Source organism: Ceratotherium simum, chromosome 17 (assembly GCF_057802395.1).
Source record: "Ceratotherium simum simum isolate JZ-2026a chromosome 17, ASM5780239v1, whole genome shotgun sequence".
NCBI classification, from domain to species: domain Eukaryota; kingdom Metazoa; phylum Chordata; class Mammalia; order Perissodactyla; family Rhinocerotidae; genus Ceratotherium; species Ceratotherium simum.
In genome coordinates, this window is record NC_141916.1 from 18,696,356 (window position 1) to 18,719,861 (window position 23,506).

The window sequence follows — 23,506 nt, forward strand, 5'->3', positions numbered from 1 at the left end:
CGTTGAATGAAGGAATGAATAAGCGAAAATACAAAAAAGAAGAATTTCATTTAGTTGCAAGAAATCTCATGTAACATGGGTTACAAAATACTAGATATCTTACCAAAGGAGTTAACTGGGGCTTAGATCCCCAATATTAAAATGCATGTTTACATTTTAGATACATACTTCCCTGGAATCAGGGAACTAAACCAAATAGAGACCTTTTAATATGATTTGTATTTACATGTCCAAGATTTACTATTCAGCCTTCTATTCCAAGTCTCTGCCTTTTTCATTTCTTCATAGAGAAAAGCTTCAGATAGCAATAAGTGTGAGATACCTATGTTCCTGGTGCTACACAATATTGAGTGGTTAGCCAATATTATAAGCCTATATGGTTATAATTATTTATTTTTCTGCAAAGGAGTAATTTTTTTACTCTCTTCAAGATGCCATTTTGTCTGAGATGACTGAAATTGATATTGAAGAACACCACCACTGGATAGCACAAATGCAGATTTTACCAGAAACGTTCAAAGCTATTGAGGGCAACGTCAAGATACTGAGTAGAATTAGTACATCTTTGCTCGAAGAAAAGAGGAAACAAAAGAAAAAAATAAGTAAGAGTGCTTTAAGACATTGGAAATAATTTGACTACAGTTATTAAGGTATAATTTACATACCATAAAACTTACCCATGTTAAGTGGAAAATTCAATGACTTTTAGTAAATTTAGAGTTGTGTGACTATTACCACAATTCAATTTTAGAACATTTCCATCATCTCCAAAAGATCCCTCATGCCCATTTGCAATCAATCCTCATTCCTAGCCCCAGCCCCAGTCAACCGCTAATCTATTTTCTGTCTCAATAGATTTGCCTTTTCTGGATATTTCATAAAATGGAATTATACGTGGTCTTTTATGTCTGGCTTCTTTCATTTAGCATAATGCTTTTGAGGTTCAGCCATGTTGTAAGCTGTATCAGTAGTTTCTTCCTTTCTATTGCCAATTCTATATCATTGTTTGCATGTACCACATTTTGTTTACCCATTCACGAGCTCATGGACATTTGGATTGTTCCCAGTTTTTGGCTTTTATGAGTAATGCTGCTATGAACACACATGTATAAGTCTTCGTGTGGCCATATGTTTTCATTTCTTTTGGGAAGATACCTAAGAGTAGAATTGCTAGGTCATTTATTTATCTATTGCTGGTAAATATATGCTTAACTTTTTAAGAAATTGTTGACTTATTTCCCAAGTGACAGCACCACTTATATTCCCATCAGCAATGTATTAGGGTTCCAGTTTCTCCACGTCCTCAACAACACTTTTTATTGTCTGTCTTTATTGTAGCCTTTCTAATAGGTGTGAAGTGGTATCTCATTGTGGTTTTAATTTGCATTTCCCTAATGACTAATGACGTTGAGCATCTTTTCATGTACTTATTAGCCATTTCTATATCTTCTTTGAGGAAACGTCTATTCAAATACTTACCCATTTTTATTATTGAGTTTTAAGAGTTCTTTGTATTTTCTAGATACAAGTCCTTTATCAGAAAAGTGATTTACAAATCTTTACTCCCAGTCTGTGGCTTATGTTTTCATTTTCGAACTTTTTTTTTTTTTTTTTGGTGAGGAAGATTGTCCCTGAGCTAACATTTGTGCCAGTCTTCCTCTACTTTGTATATGGGATGCCTCCACAGCATAGCTTGATGAATGATGTGTAGCTCCGCGCCCAAGATCCAAACCTGTGAACCCTGGGCTGCTGAAGCAGAATGCGTGAACTTAACCACTATGCCACCGGGCTGGCCCCAACCATTGATTTTTCTTTTTTTGAGGAAGATTGGCCCTGAGCTAACATCTGTTGCCAATCTTCCTCTTTTTCTTTTTTCTCCCCAAAGCCCCAGTACATAGTTGTATATCCCAGTTGTAGGTCCTTCTAGTTCTCCTATGTGGGACGCCACCTCAGCATGGCTTGATGAGTGGTGAGTAGGTTGGTGCCCAGGATCTGAACTGGTGCACCCCTGGTCACCAAAGTGGAACGGGCGAACTTAACTGCTACACCACTGGGCTGGGCCCCCCACCAACCACTGATTGTGTGTGTGTGTGTGAGGAAGATCAGCCCTGAGCTAACATCCATGCTAATCCTCTTTTTTGCTGAGGAAGACTGGCTCTGAGCTAACATCTATTGCCAATCCTCCTCCTTTTTTTCCCCAAAGCCCCAGTAGATAGTTGTATGTTATAGCTGCACATCTTTCTAGTTGCTGTATGTGAGACGCGGCCTCAGCATGGCCGGAGAAGCGGTGCATTGGTGCGCACCCGGGATCCGAACCCGGGCCGCCAGCAGCGGAGTGCACGCACTTAACCGCTAAGCCACCAGGCCGGCCCAATTGCTGATTTTTAATGTCCCTAGAGTTTAGATTTTTCAAGAATGTCGTGTAGTTGGAATCATGCAGCATGTAGTTTTTTCAGACTGGTTTGTATCATTTAGCAATATACATTTAAGGTTCTGCCACATCTTTTTGTGGTTTAATAGCTTATTTCTTTCCATTTCTGCATAATATTCCGTTGTATAGATGTACTACAGTTTGTTTTTCTCCACCCATTGAAGGACATCTTGGTTTCTTCCAGGTTTTAGTGATTAAGATTAAACTTGCTATAAACATTCTTGCACAAGTTTTTTGTGTAGACATTAAGTTTTCAAATTAACCTAGGAGCATGATTGCATGATAAGACTACATTACTTTATAAGTAACTTTGTAAGAAACTGCCAAACTGTCCTCTCGAGTAGCTATACCATTTTTCATTCCCACCAGCAATAAACAAGAGTTCCTTTTGCTCCATATCCTTGCCAGCATTTGGTATTATCAGTTTTTTGGATTTTATCTATTTTAATAGGTGTGTGACAGTATCTCATTGTTAATTTGCAATTCTTTAATGACAGATGATATTGAGCATCTTCTCATATGCTTACTTATCATCTGTATATCTTATTTCTTACCTTTATCTTTTTTTATAAGTTGTACATGCATGCTACTTTGAGAAGAGTGTTATGGAAGAGTCACAGGGAATGGATGTGATAGACATTTTGTAATGCATTTAGAGAAGTGTTTAAAAATACATGCAATAAGGATGTGTATGAGAGTGGTACGTGCATGCTACTTTGGAAAAAGTGTTATTTGGGAATGGACGTCTTATGTTTATTTTTTGAAGCATACTTTTGCTGGGTATAGAATTCTTCGTTAGCAGTATTATTCTTACAGTACTTTGAATATATTACCCCACTGCCTTCTGGCTTCCATTGTTTCCAATAAGAAGTGAGCTGTTAAATTTGCTGTGGTTCCCCTGTACTTGATGAGCCTCCTTTGATTGTGATGAGTCATTTTTCTTTTTGGTTTGAAGATTTTTTGTCTGGCTTTCAACAGTTTGACTATGATGTGTCTAGGTATGGATCTTATTGTTTATCCTACTTAGAGTTTACTGAGCTTCTTGAATTTGTAGGTTAATATTTTTCATCAAATATGAGATGATTTGTCCACTATTTCTTCCAATATTTTTAATGTCCCTCTTTCTCTCCTCTTCTTGCAAGACTTCTGTTACTTGTACATTGGTATGTTTGATGGTGTCCCACAAGTCTCTGAAGTTTTGTTCATTTTTCTTTATTCTTTTTCCTCCCTGTTCTTCAGGTTCACCAATCTCTGCTAATCTAGTGTTAAGTTTGCTAGTTATTTTCTTCTGTCAGTTCAAATCTGCTATTGAGCCCTTTTGGTGAATTTTTCATTTCAGTTATTATACTTTTCAAGTCCAAATTTTCCACTTGGTTTTTCTAATTTCCATCTCTTTATTGATATGCTCTATTTGATGAGTAATTATCATCATATTTTCCTTTTATGTTAAAATATGGTTCCCTTTAGTTCTTAGGACATGTTTATAATTACTTCTTTTGAGGTCATTTTTCTGATAAGTCCAATATCTGGCCTCCCCTGACCCTGACCCCTGAAACAATTTCTATTGACTGCTTTTTTCCCCTATGTATGGGTCACACTTTTCTGTTTCTTTGCATGCTTATTTTATGTTGAAAAATGGACATTTTAGATAATATATTGTAGCAACTCTGGATTCTGATCCTCCCTACAACCTCCAGGATTTGTTTTTGTTGCTTTCTTTGGTTTGTTTTTTAGTGACTTGCCTGGTCTAATTCAGTGGAGTCTGTCTCTCCCACAGTGTGCAGCCACTGTTATCTCTTACAAGTTTCTTTTTTCATTTTTGTTTTTATTTTTAAGCCTGAAGTCCTAGGGGTCACCTTTGGGTCAACATAGCTTAATGGTCAGTCAATGATTGGCTAATCATTGACTGATCTATATTGATGCAGTAAGGCTTCTACTCCTTGTGAATGGATCTGTATGGGTTAAAGAAGTATTGTTTAGACAATGCCCTTAGGCATGGATTTTTCCATGCTTTGCTCCAGATCAAATCAGCCCCCTCAGGCAGTAGAGCTGTCATTCTTCACAGCCTACCTCACTCTGGTAGAACTACCAGGCCATGGGGCTGGGGAGTGGGAGATGGAAGCAGCTCCAGGCTAAAACATCACAGACTTCCACTGTTCTTACTGAAGTTCAGTAATTTTTCTTGATTAAATGCTTCTCAATTTGTTGTATGCCTTTGGTCAATTTCCAAGGTCCTAAAATTGTTGTTTTTGGCAGTTTTGTCAAGTTTTATCATTGTTTTTTTGCAGGAAAAATTGCTGAGTTTCTCCTTTAGCCATTCTGGAAGTTCCTTCAAGTGTTTGACTTTTGTATGTTCTTTTGTGACCCTTTTGAAAGAACCAAGGTTAGCTTTGATTCAGAAAAGGGAGAAAAGAAAGACAAGAACACCAGAAAGAAAACAGAAAGCACCAAGCATAATCAAAGCCAAAGGAAAATTTTGGCTTACGTTTTGTCTAATCCCAAACTTGTAACTGAAGGTAAGTTGAGGTCACAGTTGAGTTCTCCTAAACTCGGGAAACAGAAGTTCTAGGCAACTGTGGGATAAGAGTCATTCTTTAAAAAATAATACTACTTATTTTGGAGCCAAAGTTTTCTAATGAATCTTTATCCTATAGCTATCTGTTAATTTAGGCTAAATTCCTTAGGCTAACGCATAGACAAAGCATAACACAAAAGAAGAAATGCAATCTCATTATTTTATGGGTTTTTTTCTTCTAGCATCTAGAAGTACTCTATGGAAATCTTGGAAAGAAAGAGTTATAAAGCGACCTGCAACAGCCCATGCTTTAAGACCAGATCAGATGATTAGTGATGAATTTGCAACAAATACAAAAGTTTCAGAAATCCAAGATATGCTACAAGAACTCATAGGCACTGCAATGTTCAATAAATTGGAAAACAATGCTATTAAATATATATCATCAACAATAGTAAACCTTTCTAAAGCTTTGCGTACACTAAATGATGAAGTAAAAGTTTTTAACCTCCAAAGTGCAAATATGTATATAAATGAGACAAGTGAAAGAGAAAAAGAGCTCTCTCTGAAGATAATACAAGATCTCAGTGAAAAAAATGAAATGCTTCAGCAGAAACTTCAAGATGCAGAAGAAAAACGTGAACAGCTTATTCGATCCAAAGCTATAGTAGAACATCAAGTACATGCAGCGTTGCCCACATCAACCTTGAAAGTGTTACCTAAGCTTTCTCCACAATCATCCATGGTCATTAGCAAAGCTGACGTAGAAGACAGTATGGACAGTGTTTTGGCCAAAGAATTGGAAAATATTGTAGATGAGGCCCAAAGAAAAGGGACCAAAGCCTCGGGGATCAAGTGGGACTCAACTATTTCATACACAGCCCAAGTTGAGATGACTCCAGATTTAACTGAACAGCAATACCCTTTACCTGAAAAAAAACAGAAAAAGTCTTCTAGCAATATTACTGAAGATATTACTGAAGATAAGATATCACTGAAGGAAGGTGGTGTCTATCAGAAAGATGGGACTGACCCGTATCAATTACAGAAAACAAAACACACAAAAGGCCCAGATATGCATGAGACCTCTGGACCAAATCTGAGTGATGACAAAGGTGAATACAAAGTCTCAGAAACTAAACTTGATCACCACTCTGAGCTACAAGCACTAGAAAAGAAGAAAAAAGAAAGAAAATCCTCTTCTGAAGCCAAATCAAAGTCATCCACGGAATCAAAAAGTCAACATGTCCCTGCTGATTTCCTTTCTACGAACATAAATAGCCAAGGTGGCAAAAGCGGAACAAGTAGTGTGTGGGATCAACTCAGGAAGGTCAGACCTGAACATTCACTTGACAAAAGCCAGATTTCTTCAGAGAAGAAAGAGGAGCCCACCACTGAGTCAATGGCCAAAGAAAGCAAAAGCGAGATGAGTAGTCAAGCAGAGCCATTCAGGTTGATCCAACTTGATTATTCCTCTGAGAAAGTGAAAACAACAGGAAAGAAACATCCAATTTCTCTAGGAACCACCACAAGCAAAGAAGGAAAAACTGAAGAGAAGGACGTGTTAGCCTTTGACAAGAAAATCAAATCGCATGAACTTGTTAAATCACAGTCTAGGATAACTAAAGAGACTTCAGAATCTACCAGAGCTCTAGGAAGTCTAGATGGCAAAAGTGAACAGAGTAACCTAGAAGAATTTCAGAAAGCCATAATGGCTTTCCTAAAAGAGAAAATTGATAACATAGGAAAGCCTCTGGATAAAAAGACTGTGCCAAGAGAGGAGTTAGTATTAAAAACTGCGGAAGTTGAAAAATTAGGAATCATAAAGGCAAAAATAGAGGAATATTTCCAAAATGTGGCTGAAACTGTAACAAAAATCTTGAGAAAATACAAAGATATAAAACATGCAGGACAAGTTGCAGAGAAACCTCTGAAACGAGAAAAGGTAGCCTTATTTATGCCAGGATTGCACTTTCAGAAACCATTTAGCGCGAAGTCTGAAATTAGCCCCTTACTCTCACATAAGAGCATGGACCCAGTAATTGACAATTTAATACAAATGATCTTGACTGAGATAGAAAGTGAAAGAGATGTTCCAGTAGACTCAATAGGAGGGAGAGATCACAAGGAGAAGGAAAAACAAAGGCAGGAGGAATACTTGCAAGAGGATCAAAAAAAAATGTTTGGTATGAGTCTCAAAACCCAGTTGGAAGAAGAAAGGAATCTCTGGAAGAAGAGCTATGAAATGATAAACAAGAATTTGGAGAAGGAAGAGGCACGGCTCCAGAGGAGGGAGGGAAAGCAAGGGCAACAGAGGCAGAAACAGCGGCAGGAAGAAGAGGGGTGGCAGGAACAGCAAAAACAAAAGAGCCGGAAGCAGATTGAGCGAGATGAGACCCAAAAGCAAAGGGGAGAGGAGGGAGAGGAGCAGCAGAAGCCACGGCAGCAGCAGCTGGAAGCGCGGAAGCAAACAGTGCAAGAGCAAGGGGTGCCCTTGGGGAAGGAGAAGGGGCGGCAGACGAGGCAGGTTCCGAAGGAAGTGAGGCACGGGGAGCTGGAAAGCAGCTGGGAGAAAGAGGAGGAGAAGCAGAGGCCAAGGAGAAAGCTAGAGGCAGAGGCAGAAAGGCAGAGGCAGAGAGAAGCACAGGGTCAGATGAAGACTAAGCCCAAAAACTCCGAGGAGCTAGAAGAGATGTTCAGCCAAACTTCAGTGACATTGTCTCCCAGGTGGACGAGCATACCCAAAGACACCTCCCAGTCTCATCACAGAGAAGAGTTCCAGCGGAATCTCAAGACATTAGATGTTCTTGCTAATGGGAAGCACCCCGTACCAATCACTCCTCCCACCTCCACACAATCTTCCTCACCAGGGCCCTTTCCTATTTCTGGACAGTCTCCCACAAAGTCCATGACTCTCACCCCTCAGCAGGCCCAGGCCCTGGGGGTCAGTCTCACCCCTCAGCAGTCCCAGGCACTGGGGATGACTCTCACCCCTCAGCAGGCCCAGGCACTGGGCATCACTCTCACCCCTCAGCAGGCCCAGGCACAGGGGATCACTCTCACCCCTCAGCAGGCCCAGGCACAGGGGATCACTCTCACCCCTCAGCAGGCCCAGGCACAGCGGATCACTCTCACCCCTCAGCAGGCCCAGGCCCTGGGGATCACTGTCACCCCTCAGCAGGCCCAGGCACTGGGCATCACTCTCAACCCTCAGCAGGCCCAGGCACAGGGGATCACTCTCACTCCTCAGCAGGCCCAGGCCCTGGGGATCACTCTCACCCCTCAGCAGGCCCAGGCACAGGGGATCACTCTCACCCCTCAGCAGGCCCAGGCACTGGGGATCACTCTCACCCCTCAGCAGGCCCAGGCACAGGGGATCACTCTCACCCCTCAGCAGGCCCAGGCACAGGGGATCAGTCTCACCCCTCAGCAGGCCCAGGCACAGGGGATCACTCTCACCCCTCAGCAGGCCCAGGCACTGGGGATCACTCTCACCCCTCAGCAGGCCCAGGAAATGGGGATCACTCTCACCCCTCAGCAGGCTCAGGCCCTGGGGATGACTCTCACCCCTCAGCAGGCCCAGGCCCTGGGGGTCAGTCTCACCCCTCAGCAGTCCCAGGCACTGGGGATGACTCTCACCCCTCAGCAGGCCCAGGCACTGGGCATCACTCTCACCCCTCAGCAGGCCCAGGCACAGGGGATCACTCTCACCCCTCAGCAGGCCCAGGCACAGGGGATCACTCTCACCCCTCAGCAGGCCCAGGCACAGCGGATCACTCTCACCCCTCAGCAGGCCCAGGCCCTGGGGATCACTGTCACCCCTCAGCAGGCCCAGGCACTGGGCATCACTCTCAACCCTCAGCAGGCCCAGGCACAGGGATCACTCTCACTCCTCAGCAGGCCCAGGCCCTGGGGATCACTCTCACCCCTCAGCAGGCCCAGGCACAGGGGATCACTCTCACCCCTCAGCAGGCCCAGGCACTGGGGATCACTCTCACCCCTCAGCAGGCCCAGGCACAGGGGATCACTCTCACCCCTCAGCAGGCCCAGGCACAGGGGATCAGTCTCACCCCTCAGCAGGCCCAGGCACAGGGGATCACTCTCACCCCTCAGCAGGCCCAGGCACTGGGGATCACTCTCACCCCTCAGCAGGCCCAGGAAATGGGGATCACTCTCACCCCTCAGCAGGCTCAGGCCCTGGGGATCACTCTCACCCCGCAGCAGGCCCAGGCAGTGGGGATCACTCTCACCCCGCAGCAGGCCCAGGCCCTGGGGGTCAGTCTCACCCCTCAGCAGGCCCAGGCCCTGGGGGTCAGTCTCACCCCTCAGCAGGCCCAGGCACGGGGGATGACTCTCACCCCTCAGCAGGCCCAGGCACAGGGGATCAGTCTCACCCCTCAGCAGGCCCAGGCACAGGGGATCACTCTCACACCTGAGCAGGCCCAGGCCCTGGGGATCACTGTCACCCCTCAGCAGGCCCAGGAAATGGGGATCACTCTCACCCCTCAGCAGGCCCAGGAAATGGGGATCACTCTCACCCCTCAGCAGGCCCAGGCCCTGGGGATGACTGTCACCCCGCAGCAGGCCCAGGCACAGGGCATCACTCTTACCTCCGAGCAGTTCCAGGCATTGATGGGCACCCTCACCTCTGAGAAACCCCAGGGTTTGGGAGTCACCCTCACCTCTGAGCAAATTCAGGCATTGGGACCTCTCACTTCTCAACAGGCTCAGTCATTGGAGGGCTCTCTCACCCCTGAGCAGGCCCGGTTATTGCAGGGCCTTCTTGTTCCAGAACAGGCACAGGCACTGTTGTTCACTCTCGCTCCTGAGAAAGCCTGGACTTTGGGTATCACACGTACCCATGAACAAGCCCAGGGAGTGGATATTACCCTCACCCCTGAGCAGGCACGAGCACTGGCGGTCCCTCCTACCCTTGACCGGGCTCAGGCACTAAAGACCCCTCTCACTGCAGAACAGGCCCAGAAATTGGGGGTCCCTATCGCTCCAAAGGTGGTTGAAGAAGTATCAAACACTCTCATTCTTAAGCAGATTCAAGCATTAGGCATCACTTCCTCTCACGAGCAGGCTCAGACATTTGGCATTCCTTTTACTCTGGATCAGGCCCACGAAGTGGGAGTCCCCGTCATCTCAGATAAAGCCCATGCCTTAGAATCTCCCCACACTCCTGAGCAAGTCCAACCTTTGGGAGCCCCTTTCACTCCAGGACAGGCCCAGCCCATGGGTACAACTTTCGTGTCTGAGCAGGACCTAAAATCAAGAGCTCCTCTCATTAAGGAGCAGCCCTCACGACTCTGGACTGGTCTTCCTTCAGGGCATACCCTGGACGTTGGGATCTTTTCTTTTACTGATAAATCCATCACACCAAGTGCTCCTCGCATTCCTAAGCAGTCCCCCACATTGGCGCCTTCCACTCCTTTTCTCCCCGCTGGGCAATCTGTTACATCAAGCCCTAGGCAGTTCCCAGCATTTTCCGCTCCTATTGCTGAGAAGTCATCTATATTTGAGGTCTCTTCTACTCCTTTGCAGATATCAAGGTCTCCTCTTACCCAAGCCCCCTTTGTCTCTAGGAAATCCCTAGGAATGAGGATTCTTTCTGACTCTGGGAAGCTCCTGGCACCACAGACTTTTCCTTCCTCTAGACAGATCCCGGTTTCTAAGGGTCAATCCACTTCTGTGCGGTTCTTAACACCAGAGGTCCCTCCCATCCCTGGGAAGCTCCCAATACCTGGGGTCCCTCCCACTCCAGGGCAGCCCCTTGCACTGGAGGACCTTCTTAGCTCTAGGCAGTTCTTCATATCTAGGGACTCTTTGACTCCCCAGTCACCTCTGATATCAAAGGACCCTTTTGCCCCCAGGCAGCCCCTTATATCTGGAGTCCCACCTACCTCTGCACAGATTCCCAGTCTCTGGGCTCTCTCTCCTGGGAAGCCCTTGGTTCCTGGGGCCTCTTCCATCCCTGGGGAGCTCCTGGAATCTGGACCTTTAACCCTCTCTGAGCAGTCCCAGGCATTCCAGCCCCCTGCCACCCACGAGCAATCTCCCTATCTACAAGCCCCTTCTACTCTTGGGCAGCATCTGGCACCATGGACTCTTCCTAGGCAAGCTTCCCCACTGTGGATCCCTCCTACCCCTGGGTATCCCCCAACACTATGGATCCCCTCAACCCCTGGAAAGCCCCAGAAAGATCTGTCCTCTTTTGTCTCCAAGAAAAGTAAGGACAGATTGGCAATTATCTCTTCTCTGAAATCTAAATCAGTATTGGCCCATCCCAGTGCCCCAAATGTCAAGATAACTCAAGCCCCTTTCACCACTGAGAAGTTCCAAATATCAGAGGTCTCTGACACTTCTGAAGAAATCCAGATGCTCCACGATCCTTTTGCCACGGAACAGTTTAGAACATTTCAGTCCTATCTCACCAATTATAGGACACCAGTATCACAAACCCCTTACATTGATGAGGGGGCCCTTCCCACCTTCATGAAGCCTGTAACATCACTACCTTCTCTTACTACTCAGCTACCCAAAACACCACAGATCTCACCTTCTGAATGGGACCAGAAATCCCGATTTCCTCCTATAGACAAGCCCTGGATGCTGACTTCAGTTTCAGTTACCAAGAAACCCAAGATGAGGGTGCCCCCTTCCTCTCCCCAAGAGCTCAAAGAGCAGAGGTATTTTGTCGATGTGGAGGCTCAGAGAAAGAACTTGATACTCTTAAGTCAGGCCACAAAAGCTTCTGGACTCCGTTCAGAGCTACACACAACAGCCAGGAATCTCATAATTGAAACACTTCATACGGACACAGTTCGGCTGGGATACCTGTTTCGCAAGTACATCGCCTATAGGCTCATCCAGCGTGCAAGGTAGATGTAACTATTGTATGTCCAGTTTTCTGGTTTAGTCCTGATTTCAAATATCCTCCTCTTTGCCCTATAAGTATATACGTATTTGTCAGATCAGACATTCTAAAAGATTGTCTTATAGAAGGTCTATGACATAGAAATCTATTTAAGATAGCAAAAGGAGGGGCCGGCCGGGTGGCACAAACAGTGAAGTGCGCGCGCTCTGCTGCAGCGGCCCGGGGTTCAACGGTTAGGATCCCGGGCGCGCACCAACACACCGTGTGGCAAGCCATGCTGTGGCGGCGTTCCATATAAAGTGGAGGAAGATGGGCACGGATGTTAGCCCAGGGCCAGTCTTCCTCAGCAAAAAGAGGAGGATTGGCAGATGTTAGCTCAGGGCTGGTCTTCCTCACAAAAAAAAAAAAAAAGATAGCAAAAGGAGCTACATTTTTTAGGAAATAAGAAATGTCATATGACATGATCCATTTCATCCATTTATCGTTCTAGCAGAAACCCTAAGATGTATTTTGTGGATCATGATTGATCTCCAAAACATCAATTTCAAAAGTTTAGAGATGCTTCCAGTTATTCTGAATTTCTTTCACCGTTTCCGGTTCACCAGAGAAGGAATGCACTTAAAGTAGGAGATGGCAGGTTATGTATGAGGTGTTACCATGGCAACTTTGCTGCTTGAGTGACCTGGAGGAAACAGATCCTGGTCCTCATTTTTTTAAATTGCAAATATCAGAAACAAGTCAGGGAAAGTGATAATTGGCCGCCATCCTTAGCATTTGTGTTTGAGGCTACCAACCTATTATTTTGGGGGAAATTTTCTAGCCTAAAATTACAAGATGCCAAAAATAAAACCTATAATAGAAAAGGTCATTATTAGTTATAGGAACAACTTATGTCATTTATTCAATAAATATTTATAGGATGCCTACTATGTGCCAAGCATTGTTCTAGGTGCTAGGGATACAGCAGTGAATAAAACAAAGTACCCTGTTCTCATGAAATTTATATTTTTGAGGACTGAATTCATTTGGGAACTAAGGATTGGAACAACAAGGTGCAGCAGAAGAAAGGCTTATCCGAGATACAACCGAAACTTTTAATTTCAAAGCTTAAGTAATCCAAAATTTGTTGAAAAATGTTTTACTCTATACCTGTCTTTAGTTTTCTCTTTCCAGACTGAATAGTCCTAGTCTTTTAAATCTACTTGAGAATTTTAAATAACATGTTTCTGGTCATTCTCCAGTTCCCTTATTTCTTTTTTCCTTTGTTATATTTAAATTAAAAAAAATAAGTAGTACGTTCACTGGGTACAGTATTTTAAAAATACAAACGGTACAGTGAAAAGCCTCCCTAATATTCCTATCACCGGCTATTAGGCGCCTCCCCCAGGGCTACTAATGTATGTCCATCCAGAAATACTTTCTGCATATGTAGAAAAGTATATGCTCTTTTATCCCCCTTTTCACATACTTTAAAGTTACGATGTTTGATTTTTTTTATAACTTAACTTAGATGTTAGGTATTAGATAACAGGTATTAATATATAAAGAGACTACTCGCTCATTTAAAGCTTCATAGTATTACAAAGTCTGGGTTTATCAGAATTTACTTAACCTCTAATGGACATTTATGATGTTTTCAAGATTTTGCATTATAAAAATATTCTTCAATGAACAATCTTGTATATACCTATGTAAACATATATGTATATTCCTAGAAGTAGAATTTCAGGATCAAAGGATAAGTGCTTTGTAATTGTGATAGATTTTTGACAAATTGTTCTCCAAAGAGGTTGTTAACAATTTACATATTGGTCAGCATTATGAAAGAGTATTTCCCCACATCAAGACTAACATGAAGTATTACCAAATTTTTTGTTCATTGCCAATATAATAGATGAAATATGGCATTTCACGGCTTTAATTTACATTACTTTTATTATGGGTGAGGTTGAGCATCTTTTCATAGACTTAGGAGCCATCTGTTTTTCGTTTTCTGTGAAGATTCTATTCAAATACTTTGCTCAGGGGCTGGCCTGGTGGTGTAGCCGTTAAGTTCGGGCACTCTGCTTCCCCAGCCGGGGGTTCGCAGGTTCGGATCCTGGGCACAGACCAACACACCGCTTGTCAAGCCATGCTGTGGTGGTGTCCCATATAAAATAGAGGAAGATGGGCACAGATGTTAGCCCAGGGCCAATCTTCCTCAGTAAAAAAGAGGAGGATTGGCAACGGATGTTAGCTCAGGGCTAATCTTCCTCACACGCAGAAAAAAATACTTTGCCCATTTTTCAATTGGGTTGTCAAGTTACTTTTTAAAATCGATTTGTGGGGGCTGGCCTGGTGGTGCAGTGGTTAAGTGCGCACGCTCTGCTTCGGTGGCCTAGGGTCCATAGGTTCGGATCCCTGGCACGTGCCGACCCACCACTTGTCAAGCCATGCTGTGGCAGCGTCCCATGTAATGTAGAGGAAGATGGGCATGGATGTTAGCTCGGGGCCAATCTTCCTCAGCAAAAAGAGGAGGATAGGCATCGGATGTTAGCTCAGGGCTGGTCTTCCTCACAAAAGAAAAAAAAATTGATTTGTGGGACCTGTTCAAATATTTGGAAAATTAGCCCCTTGTTTATGATATAAATTGCCAAATTTCCCCCATTTGTTTGTGTTTTGACTCTGCTTTTGGAGGTTTTTACTTTGTAGAAAAGTTTTATTTTTATGTGTTTTCATTAATATTTTTAATATGCTTTATACCTTATTTAGAAAGGTCCTCTCCACTCTGAGAAATATAAAAAAATTCTTTCTAAGTTTCTTTTAGTACTTTTATGGTTGGTTATTAGTTTTTTTGTTTGTTTTACATTTAAGTCTTTGATTCACAACTTTTTGTTGTGAGATATAGATATGACTTTTTTTTCCACGCGGCTACCCCATTGCCCCGTTACCACTTACAAAATAATCTACCTTTTCCCTTACTGATTTGAATGTACCTTCATCATAAATTCTTGTATCATTCAGGTCCATATCTGGACTCTATTATTGTTTATTGATTACATAATGATGAGGCACTTCTCTTCTGTGTTACTTATTGCAGTTTTCTTTTTCTGATGCTGAGTCTGTGTGGTAGTCTTTAGTGCTGTTTGCTACTAGTTGTTGATGAGATGTGAGCAGAACCGACGTGTGTCATTTCTGTGATGAGCTTGTCATTGTTGGTCTGAGGCCCTCCAGAGTCTCCTTTTTCCTTTGGCATGGTAACCTACGATGTTCAAGATGACGGCTGTTCTGTTAGCCTCTGTCCCTGAGAATATGCAATGAGGCTCACTTCCTGCCAAGCCATGATGGATTTGTAATATGAGCCACAAGTAAAATTTGTTGTTTTTAGCCACTGAGACTTGGGGATTATTTGTTAAAACAGCAAAACCTAGTTTATCTTCACTAAAACAGTCTTCCTATCTCAGAATATGATATACCTTTCTTTTTGTTCAGGTTGTGTGTGTGTGTGTGTGTGTGTGTGTGTGTGTGTGTGTCCTCCAGGAGCATTACAAAGTTTTCATCTAGCTCTTGCATATTCTTCCATCAGTGTATATCCCAGTAGTTTTTATTTTTGTTATTGTTGGAACTATTGTAAATGGACTCTTCTTCTATGATATCTTCTAACTAGTTGTTATTTGTATAAACTAAGGTTAGATTTCTCTACATCACTTTTGTATGCAGCTGTCTTACTGTATTCAAGCATGTGCAAGTTTTTCAGTTGATATTCTTGAGTTTTCCAGGTATATAATCATTATCACCTGCAACTAATAATTTTTTACATCTATATTTTCTGATTTTCAAACATCTCATTTCTGTCTCTTGACCAGCTGAATTGGTAGTACTTCCAGAACTATGTTAAAAAAATAGCAGTCATATGGCTAAAAGGCCATCTTTGTTCATTTGACTTACCTTGAGTGACAGCTAGGAGTGCGTTTCCATGGCCCCATGTTATTTTTTTCAAAGAGGAGTTAATCTTCAAGAATGTTTAAAAGAGTCATTTACATTTATATTCTCCTTTCTGAAAAAGTTGTGAAATATCCTTAACCTTAGTCAATTTCATTTTTTTGTTGTTATTTTCTCCATTCCTGTGTAACTTGGTTTGCCAAAATGTAAGTCCTTCGTTCATTGCTGATTATTAAAATATAAATATAAATTGTTTAAAAATGTAGTGGCGATAGTAGACATCTTTCTTGTATTTGTCATTAAGAAAAATGCTGGCTTTTGGGTTGAAATACATTTTATCATATAAAAGAAGTATCTATCTGCTCATTTCATTACTTTTTTTTTTTTTGAGGAAGATTAGCCCTGAGCTAACATCTGTTGCTAATCCTCCTCTTTTTTGCTGAGGAAGATTGGCCCTGGGCTCACATCCGTGCCCATCTTCCTCTACTTTATATGGGATGCTGCCACAGCATGGCTTGATAAGCGGTGTGCAGGTCCGCACCTGGGATCCAAACCTGCAAACCCTGGGCCACCAAAGCAGAGCTTGCGAACTTAATGACTATGCCACCACGCTGGCCCCTCATTATGTTTTTTTAAAATCAAGAATGGATGGTGAATTTTGTTAAATCACTTTTTGTTAAATGTAATTTCAGGACTTAATTTTCATGTATTAAAGAAAATACGACTTTCCCCTCAGATCTATTAATATCATTAATTATATTAAACCATCATTGCATTCCTGGAATAAATTGTATTTGTCTTTGGTGTATCCTTCTTTGAATGTGTTATGGAATTCATTTGCTAATATTTTATTTGGGATTTTCTTTTGCATTGATAGTCGTTAGTAAGTTTGGCTGGTGGTTTAATTCTTTTGGTGCTATCTTTGTCAAATTTTGGTGTAATTTAAAGCTTGTGTCATTAAAAAATGTGGAAGCTTACCTTTTTCTATGCTCTGTAATGGTTTAATAGTAAAATTAGCTGTTCTTTTAAGGTTTGGCAGACTTCACTTATGATATTATATGGGCTTGGTACTTTTGGGGAGAAGTTCTTTGATAATTTTCTCAATTTTTATATGGCAATAGTTTGTTTGGATTTATTAGAGATTCTGAAGATCTAAGTGACATGATCTGACCTGTTTCAGTAAAATCATTTAAAAACTGAAATATATAGCTCAACCTTTCCTAAGAATATTTAACTTATACAATTATAACTTTAATCCCATCAAGTATCAATTCATTTTTTCAGAAAATTCTTCTCTAATATTTAATATTATAATAATCAAATCACCAACAGGTATAACAAGGAATAAAACATTGACAGATTAAAGATTCCATAACAAGGATGGCTGGGTCAAGAAGATTCTAACATTATATGTGAGAGAAAATATAAAGTATAATAAACTATTTTTAAATAAAGAAATTTTATAGAATCTCTGTAAGTGAAGATTCCGTTATTTAAATGCTAAAACACAGTTTTAGAGTTGTATTACCACATGATCCATATAATATACCTGAGAAGCAATGATGGAGAGGATGTAAAATTAGACCAGATGAAGATAATGAAACATTTCATTTTCATACATACTGAAGAAAGTCCTCAAAGGTACTAAGTATTGTAGTGACTAGATAGGATTTAATTTATCATTTAATTCATCAACATTTTTTGAATACCCACTATTTGCCAGGGGGTGGAAGGTGGAAGGATACAAAGATGGATACGCCATATATCTGCCCTGAGGGCACTCAAAGTTCACTCAGAGAGACAGTCACACAAACAGATGATAATATAGTGTGATGTGGAAAGAACAATGATGGTGTGTGTACAAAGCGTATAGAAGAGGACTGAGGAGAGGGGAGAATTAGGTAAAGCTTCTAGTAGTCCAGAGCTTTGAACTATGTCTCAAAGAACTATTAAAAGAAGCTGCAGTGTGTGTGTGTGTGTGTGTGTGTGTGTGTGTGTGTCTGGGGAAACTGCTTTGTTGCTGGTAGAACACAGAGAATAAGCAAGACGTGGCAAGAGATGAAACTGGAAAGATAGGCGAGATGAAAGAGAATCCTAAATGGCACGTTAAGGAATTTGTATTTTATTTTGTACATGATAGAGGATAACTGAAGAATTCTTAACAAGGGAAGTAAAGTGCCAACAATGTGGAAGGCGGATTTAAGGAGAGTAGAGCTGCACGCAGAGGCCTAAGTTAGGACCAGATGGCATCCGCCCGAAAGTCTTGAAGGAATATAACGGTGAGAGTGGAATTGCTAGTCAAATATTTCCTGTTTTCTGGAAGGGATTCTATGCTAGGGTGATATTCTAACAGCATAACTACTATTAAAGAGGGGCATCCGTGTCGGGCAATCTGGTGGAGTCTGGATAACAAGTAGAATCACTGCACTCTTGAAACAGTGAAAACTGATAGACTAATGGAAATATGTTTCACAGGAGAAGCAAACATTTAATCTAGAATTCTTTGAGGAAACGTTGTATGAACAATGAAAAATTAAATGAAAATAAATGATTTAAAGCTGGCTCTGTACATTTAGGGGGTTATAAAACATCTACAAGGGATAGGAATTTTAGATATATTATTGCATTTAACTTGCAGATGGGGAATCAGGTTCAGAAAGTTCATCCTATGTGCCCAAGTTACAGAGCTAGTAAATGGGAGAGCTGAATTCAAAAAGCCCATTTCCAAAGTCCATACTATACTGTACTACAGATTACAGTACGTTGCCTCGAAATAGGGGACTGTAATAGTTTTCTATGCAAATCCTAATCATGCTTTCTCTTAAATATGGACTTTGAAGTCAGGAAGACCTTGGCTCCAACGTCCAGTTCTGAACCTGTGAGACTTAAATGTGCTGTTTGTAAAATGGATGTTATATTTACTTCAGTGAATGGTTGTGAGGATTAAATGAAATAATATATTTTAAAATATTGAAAATATTTTTATTTAATATAAATTTTAAAATAGAGATAAAATTTCTATCACAATGATTGGACCCACAATAGTAAGGCACCTTCCCTTGGATTGTGATTCTATGTTAAATACTATAAAAAATATTCCTTAGGATGGGGCAATGTTTTATCAATATAAGTGGAATTTGCTAAGAGAGTGGGAACAAAAGGCAGGAAGGGATGAATGGCCATGTTTCTAGATGGGGAATTTTCGATAGATACCTCAGTGGTTACTACTGGAATGAGTGTTTAGATTATTCAAATGAACTATCTTTAAAAATCCATGAAAAATAAAATCCCTAAGTTTGAAATGAAGCTATAAACTTTTCCAAGTAGTGAAATATGATTTCAATAAGGAGAAATTATGGGGAAAATCTAAAAGACTATGTGAATAGACAGAAAAACAGGAGAAAATATGTAGTGTGAAAAACAAGACTTATTAGGAAGACCTAATGCACAGCATAGTGATTATAGTCAACAATACTGTATTATAAACTTCAAAGTTTCTAAGAGACTAGCTCTTAATTGTTCTTACCACAAAAAAGAAATGATAATTAGGTAATAATTATTATGTGATACAGGTGTTAGCTAGCGCTACAGTGGTAATCATATTGCGATATATAAATATATCAAACCAACACATTGTACACCTTAACCTTACACAACGTTGTAATTTATATCTCACTAAAATATATATATATATATTTTAAAAGATGGTTATAAGAATGCGATCTGCTTGCTTCATTGAGAACTGTTATTTGTGCGAATGGATGTGATAGGCATTCTGTAATGCATGCAGAGAAGTGATTAAAAACATATGTAATAAAGATAGTTATAAGAATGAAAAAATAAAAATCACCTACAGGATATTAAAAAAACTAAGGTTATGGGAAAATTAATTTAATTAAAATTAACTAATTAATTCAGAAAGTTAATACATTTAAGCATTAAATGATCCATATATATAGTAAGTTCTAAGCTATTATAACCCACAAAAGAGAGTATTCCCTCTCTCTCTCTTTATTTATTTATATATATATGTGTGTGTAAAACATGTATATTCAGAAAAATATCTTCTATGGGTTCCCATTGCCTAGCCCCCCAAAAAAATCCAAACTCCTTAACATGCCTTTTAAGGCTTTTCATAATCCAGCCACTCCAGTTTCATCCCCACATCCCTTCACATATCCCTGGTCTAAAAGTCCCAGACTACTCACCACTCTCAAAATATAACTTTCATTTTCTGGCCTTTGTTTATAGTATTCCCTCAACCTGGAATTCCTCATGTCTTTGTTCCCAAACTTTAGTGACAGTAGCATTTGCCTGAGATTTTGTTTAAAATACAGATCCTGAAGCCTACCACCAAGATTTTGATGCAAAAGCTCTGGGAAGCACCCTAGAATCTGCGTTTTCAACAAGCACTCCCCCCATCCTCCACCCCCTGCCAAATGATTCAGTGCCGGGGGTCAGGGTCCACATTTTGAGAAGTATTCTTATTGTGGAAAGAGAGAAGAGCTGGGTTTGCTTCCCAAATCTACTATTTATTAATTAAGCGACTTTGGAAAATTCCTTAACTTTGCTCAGATTCCTTTTCCTCTCCTGTAGAATGGCAACACACTACCTGTTTAGAAGGCCCAGACATGGTGGTGGTATACATTACAGTAAAGAGGGAGCGTACATTGTTATGACTGTTCCTCAAGATCCTATCCAACATCTTATTATGAAGCCTTCTTTATCCCTCTTGTTAGAATTAATTATGCTTTCCTTTTTGCTTAAACAGCATGTCTATATCTCTAGTTAGCATCTATTTCATTCTCTCTTTGACACTGTTAATTTATTAGTCTCCTCCTATTCTGGATTGTAAGTGCTTTGAAGGTAACGAAATTGTCTTTTTCATAATTGTATTAAGTACCTTCTATATGTCTTGTATATATCAATATTAAAATTTTAATATATTAAGATAATAATAAGCAACACTATTATAACACTAAAACACTCTGTGAAGAGTTAATGAAAATTTGACAGCCATATAGATTTTTTAAAGTTTAGTCATATAGACAACTATGTAGATTAAGGTTTCAATAAGCAAGCTTTGTACCCCTATCCCATCCCTCTCTACTTACTAAGGATGAGATGAGACGTGAAAGTAACTAAGGCTAGGTTTGCTGAGTTAGAGTCAGTAATTATATCAATCCAATTCCTGTTAATTTTTTCAAGAAACAACATCATCAAACAATTACAAGCCATCCAAAACACTGGGAAAGGCTATGAGAGCCGGAACCTCTACATAATGCTGAGCAGAATTGATGACTACCAGAAAAAGGTGATGTGGCTCTGGACCAAGAAGCAGAAGTCTCTAGAGCAGAAACGGAATCAGTGCCTGAGGAACATGATATTCTTATTTAGCCAGGTAACCTGTTTCCTACCCTCTCCCCAGAGTGTTGTAAGAAAAATGAAAGTGGTAAGCTTTGAAAATAACATTTACCTGGAGATGTATATTAGTTTCCTAGGGCTGCTGTAACAAATCACCACATACTTGATGGCTTACAACAACAGAAATGTATTCTCTTACAGTTCTGCAGGCCAGTTAGTGAAATTGAGGTGTTGGCAGGGTTGGTTCCTTCTGGAGGCTCTGAGGGAGAAATTTGTTCCATGCCTCTCTTGTAGATTCTGGTAGCTGTAGACAATCCTTGACATTCCTTGGCGTGTAGCTGCATAACTCCAATCTCCGCCTCCTTCCTTCCCATGGCCTTCTTCCCAGTGTGACTTATGTCTTCTCTTCTGTCTCTTACAAAGCCGTGTGTCATTAGATTTAGGACCCACCTGGTTAATCCTGGATGCTCTCATCTTGAGATCCTTAACTTAATTACATCTGTAAAAACCGTTTTTCCAAATAAGGTCACATTCACAGGTTCTGGGTGAACATATCTTTTGGGGGTTCACCATTCAACCCACTACACCATGACTTCAGTGAAACTCCTGAACAGGAATACTGGCTGGACTCTTTAGATGAGAAAAGATTAGAATAGGAGAGACTTCCCACAACGCTCAACCCCTTCCTAGTCAACCTACATCTACCAGCCTCTAGATATGAAACTTCTTGAAGTCACTGCTCTCCAACTGATTCCTAGTGGTTATTTCTCTCCTCAAAACTCTCAGAAAGCAAGTTGTTGGGTTTTTTGTTTTTTTGTTTTTTTTTTTTCGGTGAGGAAGATTGTCCCTGAGCTAACATCTGTTGCCAATCTCTCTCTTTTTTTTTTTGCTTGAGGAGGATTGTCCCTAAGCTAATATCTGTGCCAATCTTCCTCTAATTTGTATGTGCCACCACAGCATGGTTTGATGAGTAGTATGTAGGTCTACACCCGGGATCTGAACCCATGAACCACAGGCTACCAAAGCGGAGCACACAAACCTAACCAGGCCGGTCCCAGAAAGCGAGTTTTAATATCATGAGTTTACAAGAAAGGAGATAAGGGTTTATTTAACATGCTTGCATAGCACCAGGCACAGAAGACCCTGTTAAACTCTGATACCCACTCATTATGTCCCAGAGCCCCTTTGAGATAACCATCAGTATGTTTTGGGGAGTGATAATGACCTTCCACAAGTTTAAGAGCTGAGATTAGAGTTCTTTGCTCTGGGATGACATGCTCCAGCATGGGGTTCCAGAACATTCTTGGAGTTCTAGGAACATTTTATATCTATATATCCTTTTCTTTCACTAAATTAATTAATTTATAAGATCAATCTACTTGCTACTTTAGAAGGTACAGAGAGACTGCTCATCGTAGCTGGATCCGAATCAGACATTCTGAATTTTCCAGAACAGTTACATTTTAATATTAAAGCTCTTCGACCAAAAAAAATTTATATTTTTGACAGTTTTGGTTTGGAAAACATGGCCAATGTAGATGGAGTAAAGCAAGATGAGCTGGCAGTGTCATGAGCTGTCTAACAGGAGTCACAATATCCAGGGTATTTCAGAGGATGAATAAGTCTGGGGTCAGCGAAGCCAGAATCTAGATAATGAAGTGGGTATCAAGGCATAAAGAAGGGAGAGGAAAAAGCAGAAGGGAGAGGAAAAAGCAGAAGGGGGAAGAGGATGGAAATTAATAAATACTTTACACAGAATCAGGATGGTGGTCAAGAGGTTGATTCTACTACCAGATTGTCTGGGTTCAAATCAGCTCCAGCACATACTAGCTGAGAGACCTTGGGCAAGCCACTTAAATTTTCTGAGCTTCAGATACCCATATGTAAGACAAGGATAATAATTGTACCTAGCTCATAAGGTTGTAAATACCAAATGAGTTAATATATAGAAAGCATCTGACATTCAGTAAATATTCAGTAAATGTTACCTATACATTTGCATAGGGCTTAACAATTTATGAAGTGCTTCCGTATATATTATCTTATACAACTCTCACAACAACCCTGTGTTGTTATCCTTATTTTAGAAATGAGGAGAAAGAGGTGCAGATAAAATTAGCAATTGACCCAAAGTCATACAGCTAGGAAAAGAGAGGACGAGGACTAGGGCTTACACAGGACCAAGGTTTTTATATATCATAGCTGCCACCTTTGACATTGTGTGTTGGATGTGGAGTGGAAGTTGAGGGGTGGTTGGAGGAAGGGAGAAAGAGGATGGAGAAAGAAGATTTGCAAATCCACGGAAAAGGAAGAGTCATGGTTTAGTCTGGGGCCAGCTCAGAAGACCTTCCTAAAGACTCTGGCCTTTTCTTTTCATGTTTTCCTTTTTCTGATT

The 23,506-nt window shown here is 41.0% G+C and overlaps 1 protein-coding gene across 1 annotated transcript in view; it reads left to right on the plus strand.

The window, feature by feature from the left end:
• Positions 1-23,506, plus strand: part of FAM186A (family with sequence similarity 186 member A) — a 77,968-nt gene that overhangs the window by 53,461 nt on the left and 1,001 nt on the right. The window contains exons 3-8 of the mRNA XM_087442007.1: positions 432-602; positions 5,189-8,788; positions 8,824-9,617; positions 9,723-11,176; positions 11,363-11,830; positions 20,956-21,148. Of these exons, the coding sequence (XP_087298133.1) occupies positions 432-602; positions 5,189-8,788; positions 8,824-9,617; positions 9,723-11,176; positions 11,363-11,830; positions 20,956-21,148 (6,680 nt within the window). The remainder of the gene's footprint in view (positions 1-431; positions 603-5,188; positions 8,789-8,823; positions 9,618-9,722; positions 11,177-11,362; positions 11,831-20,955; positions 21,149-23,506) is intronic.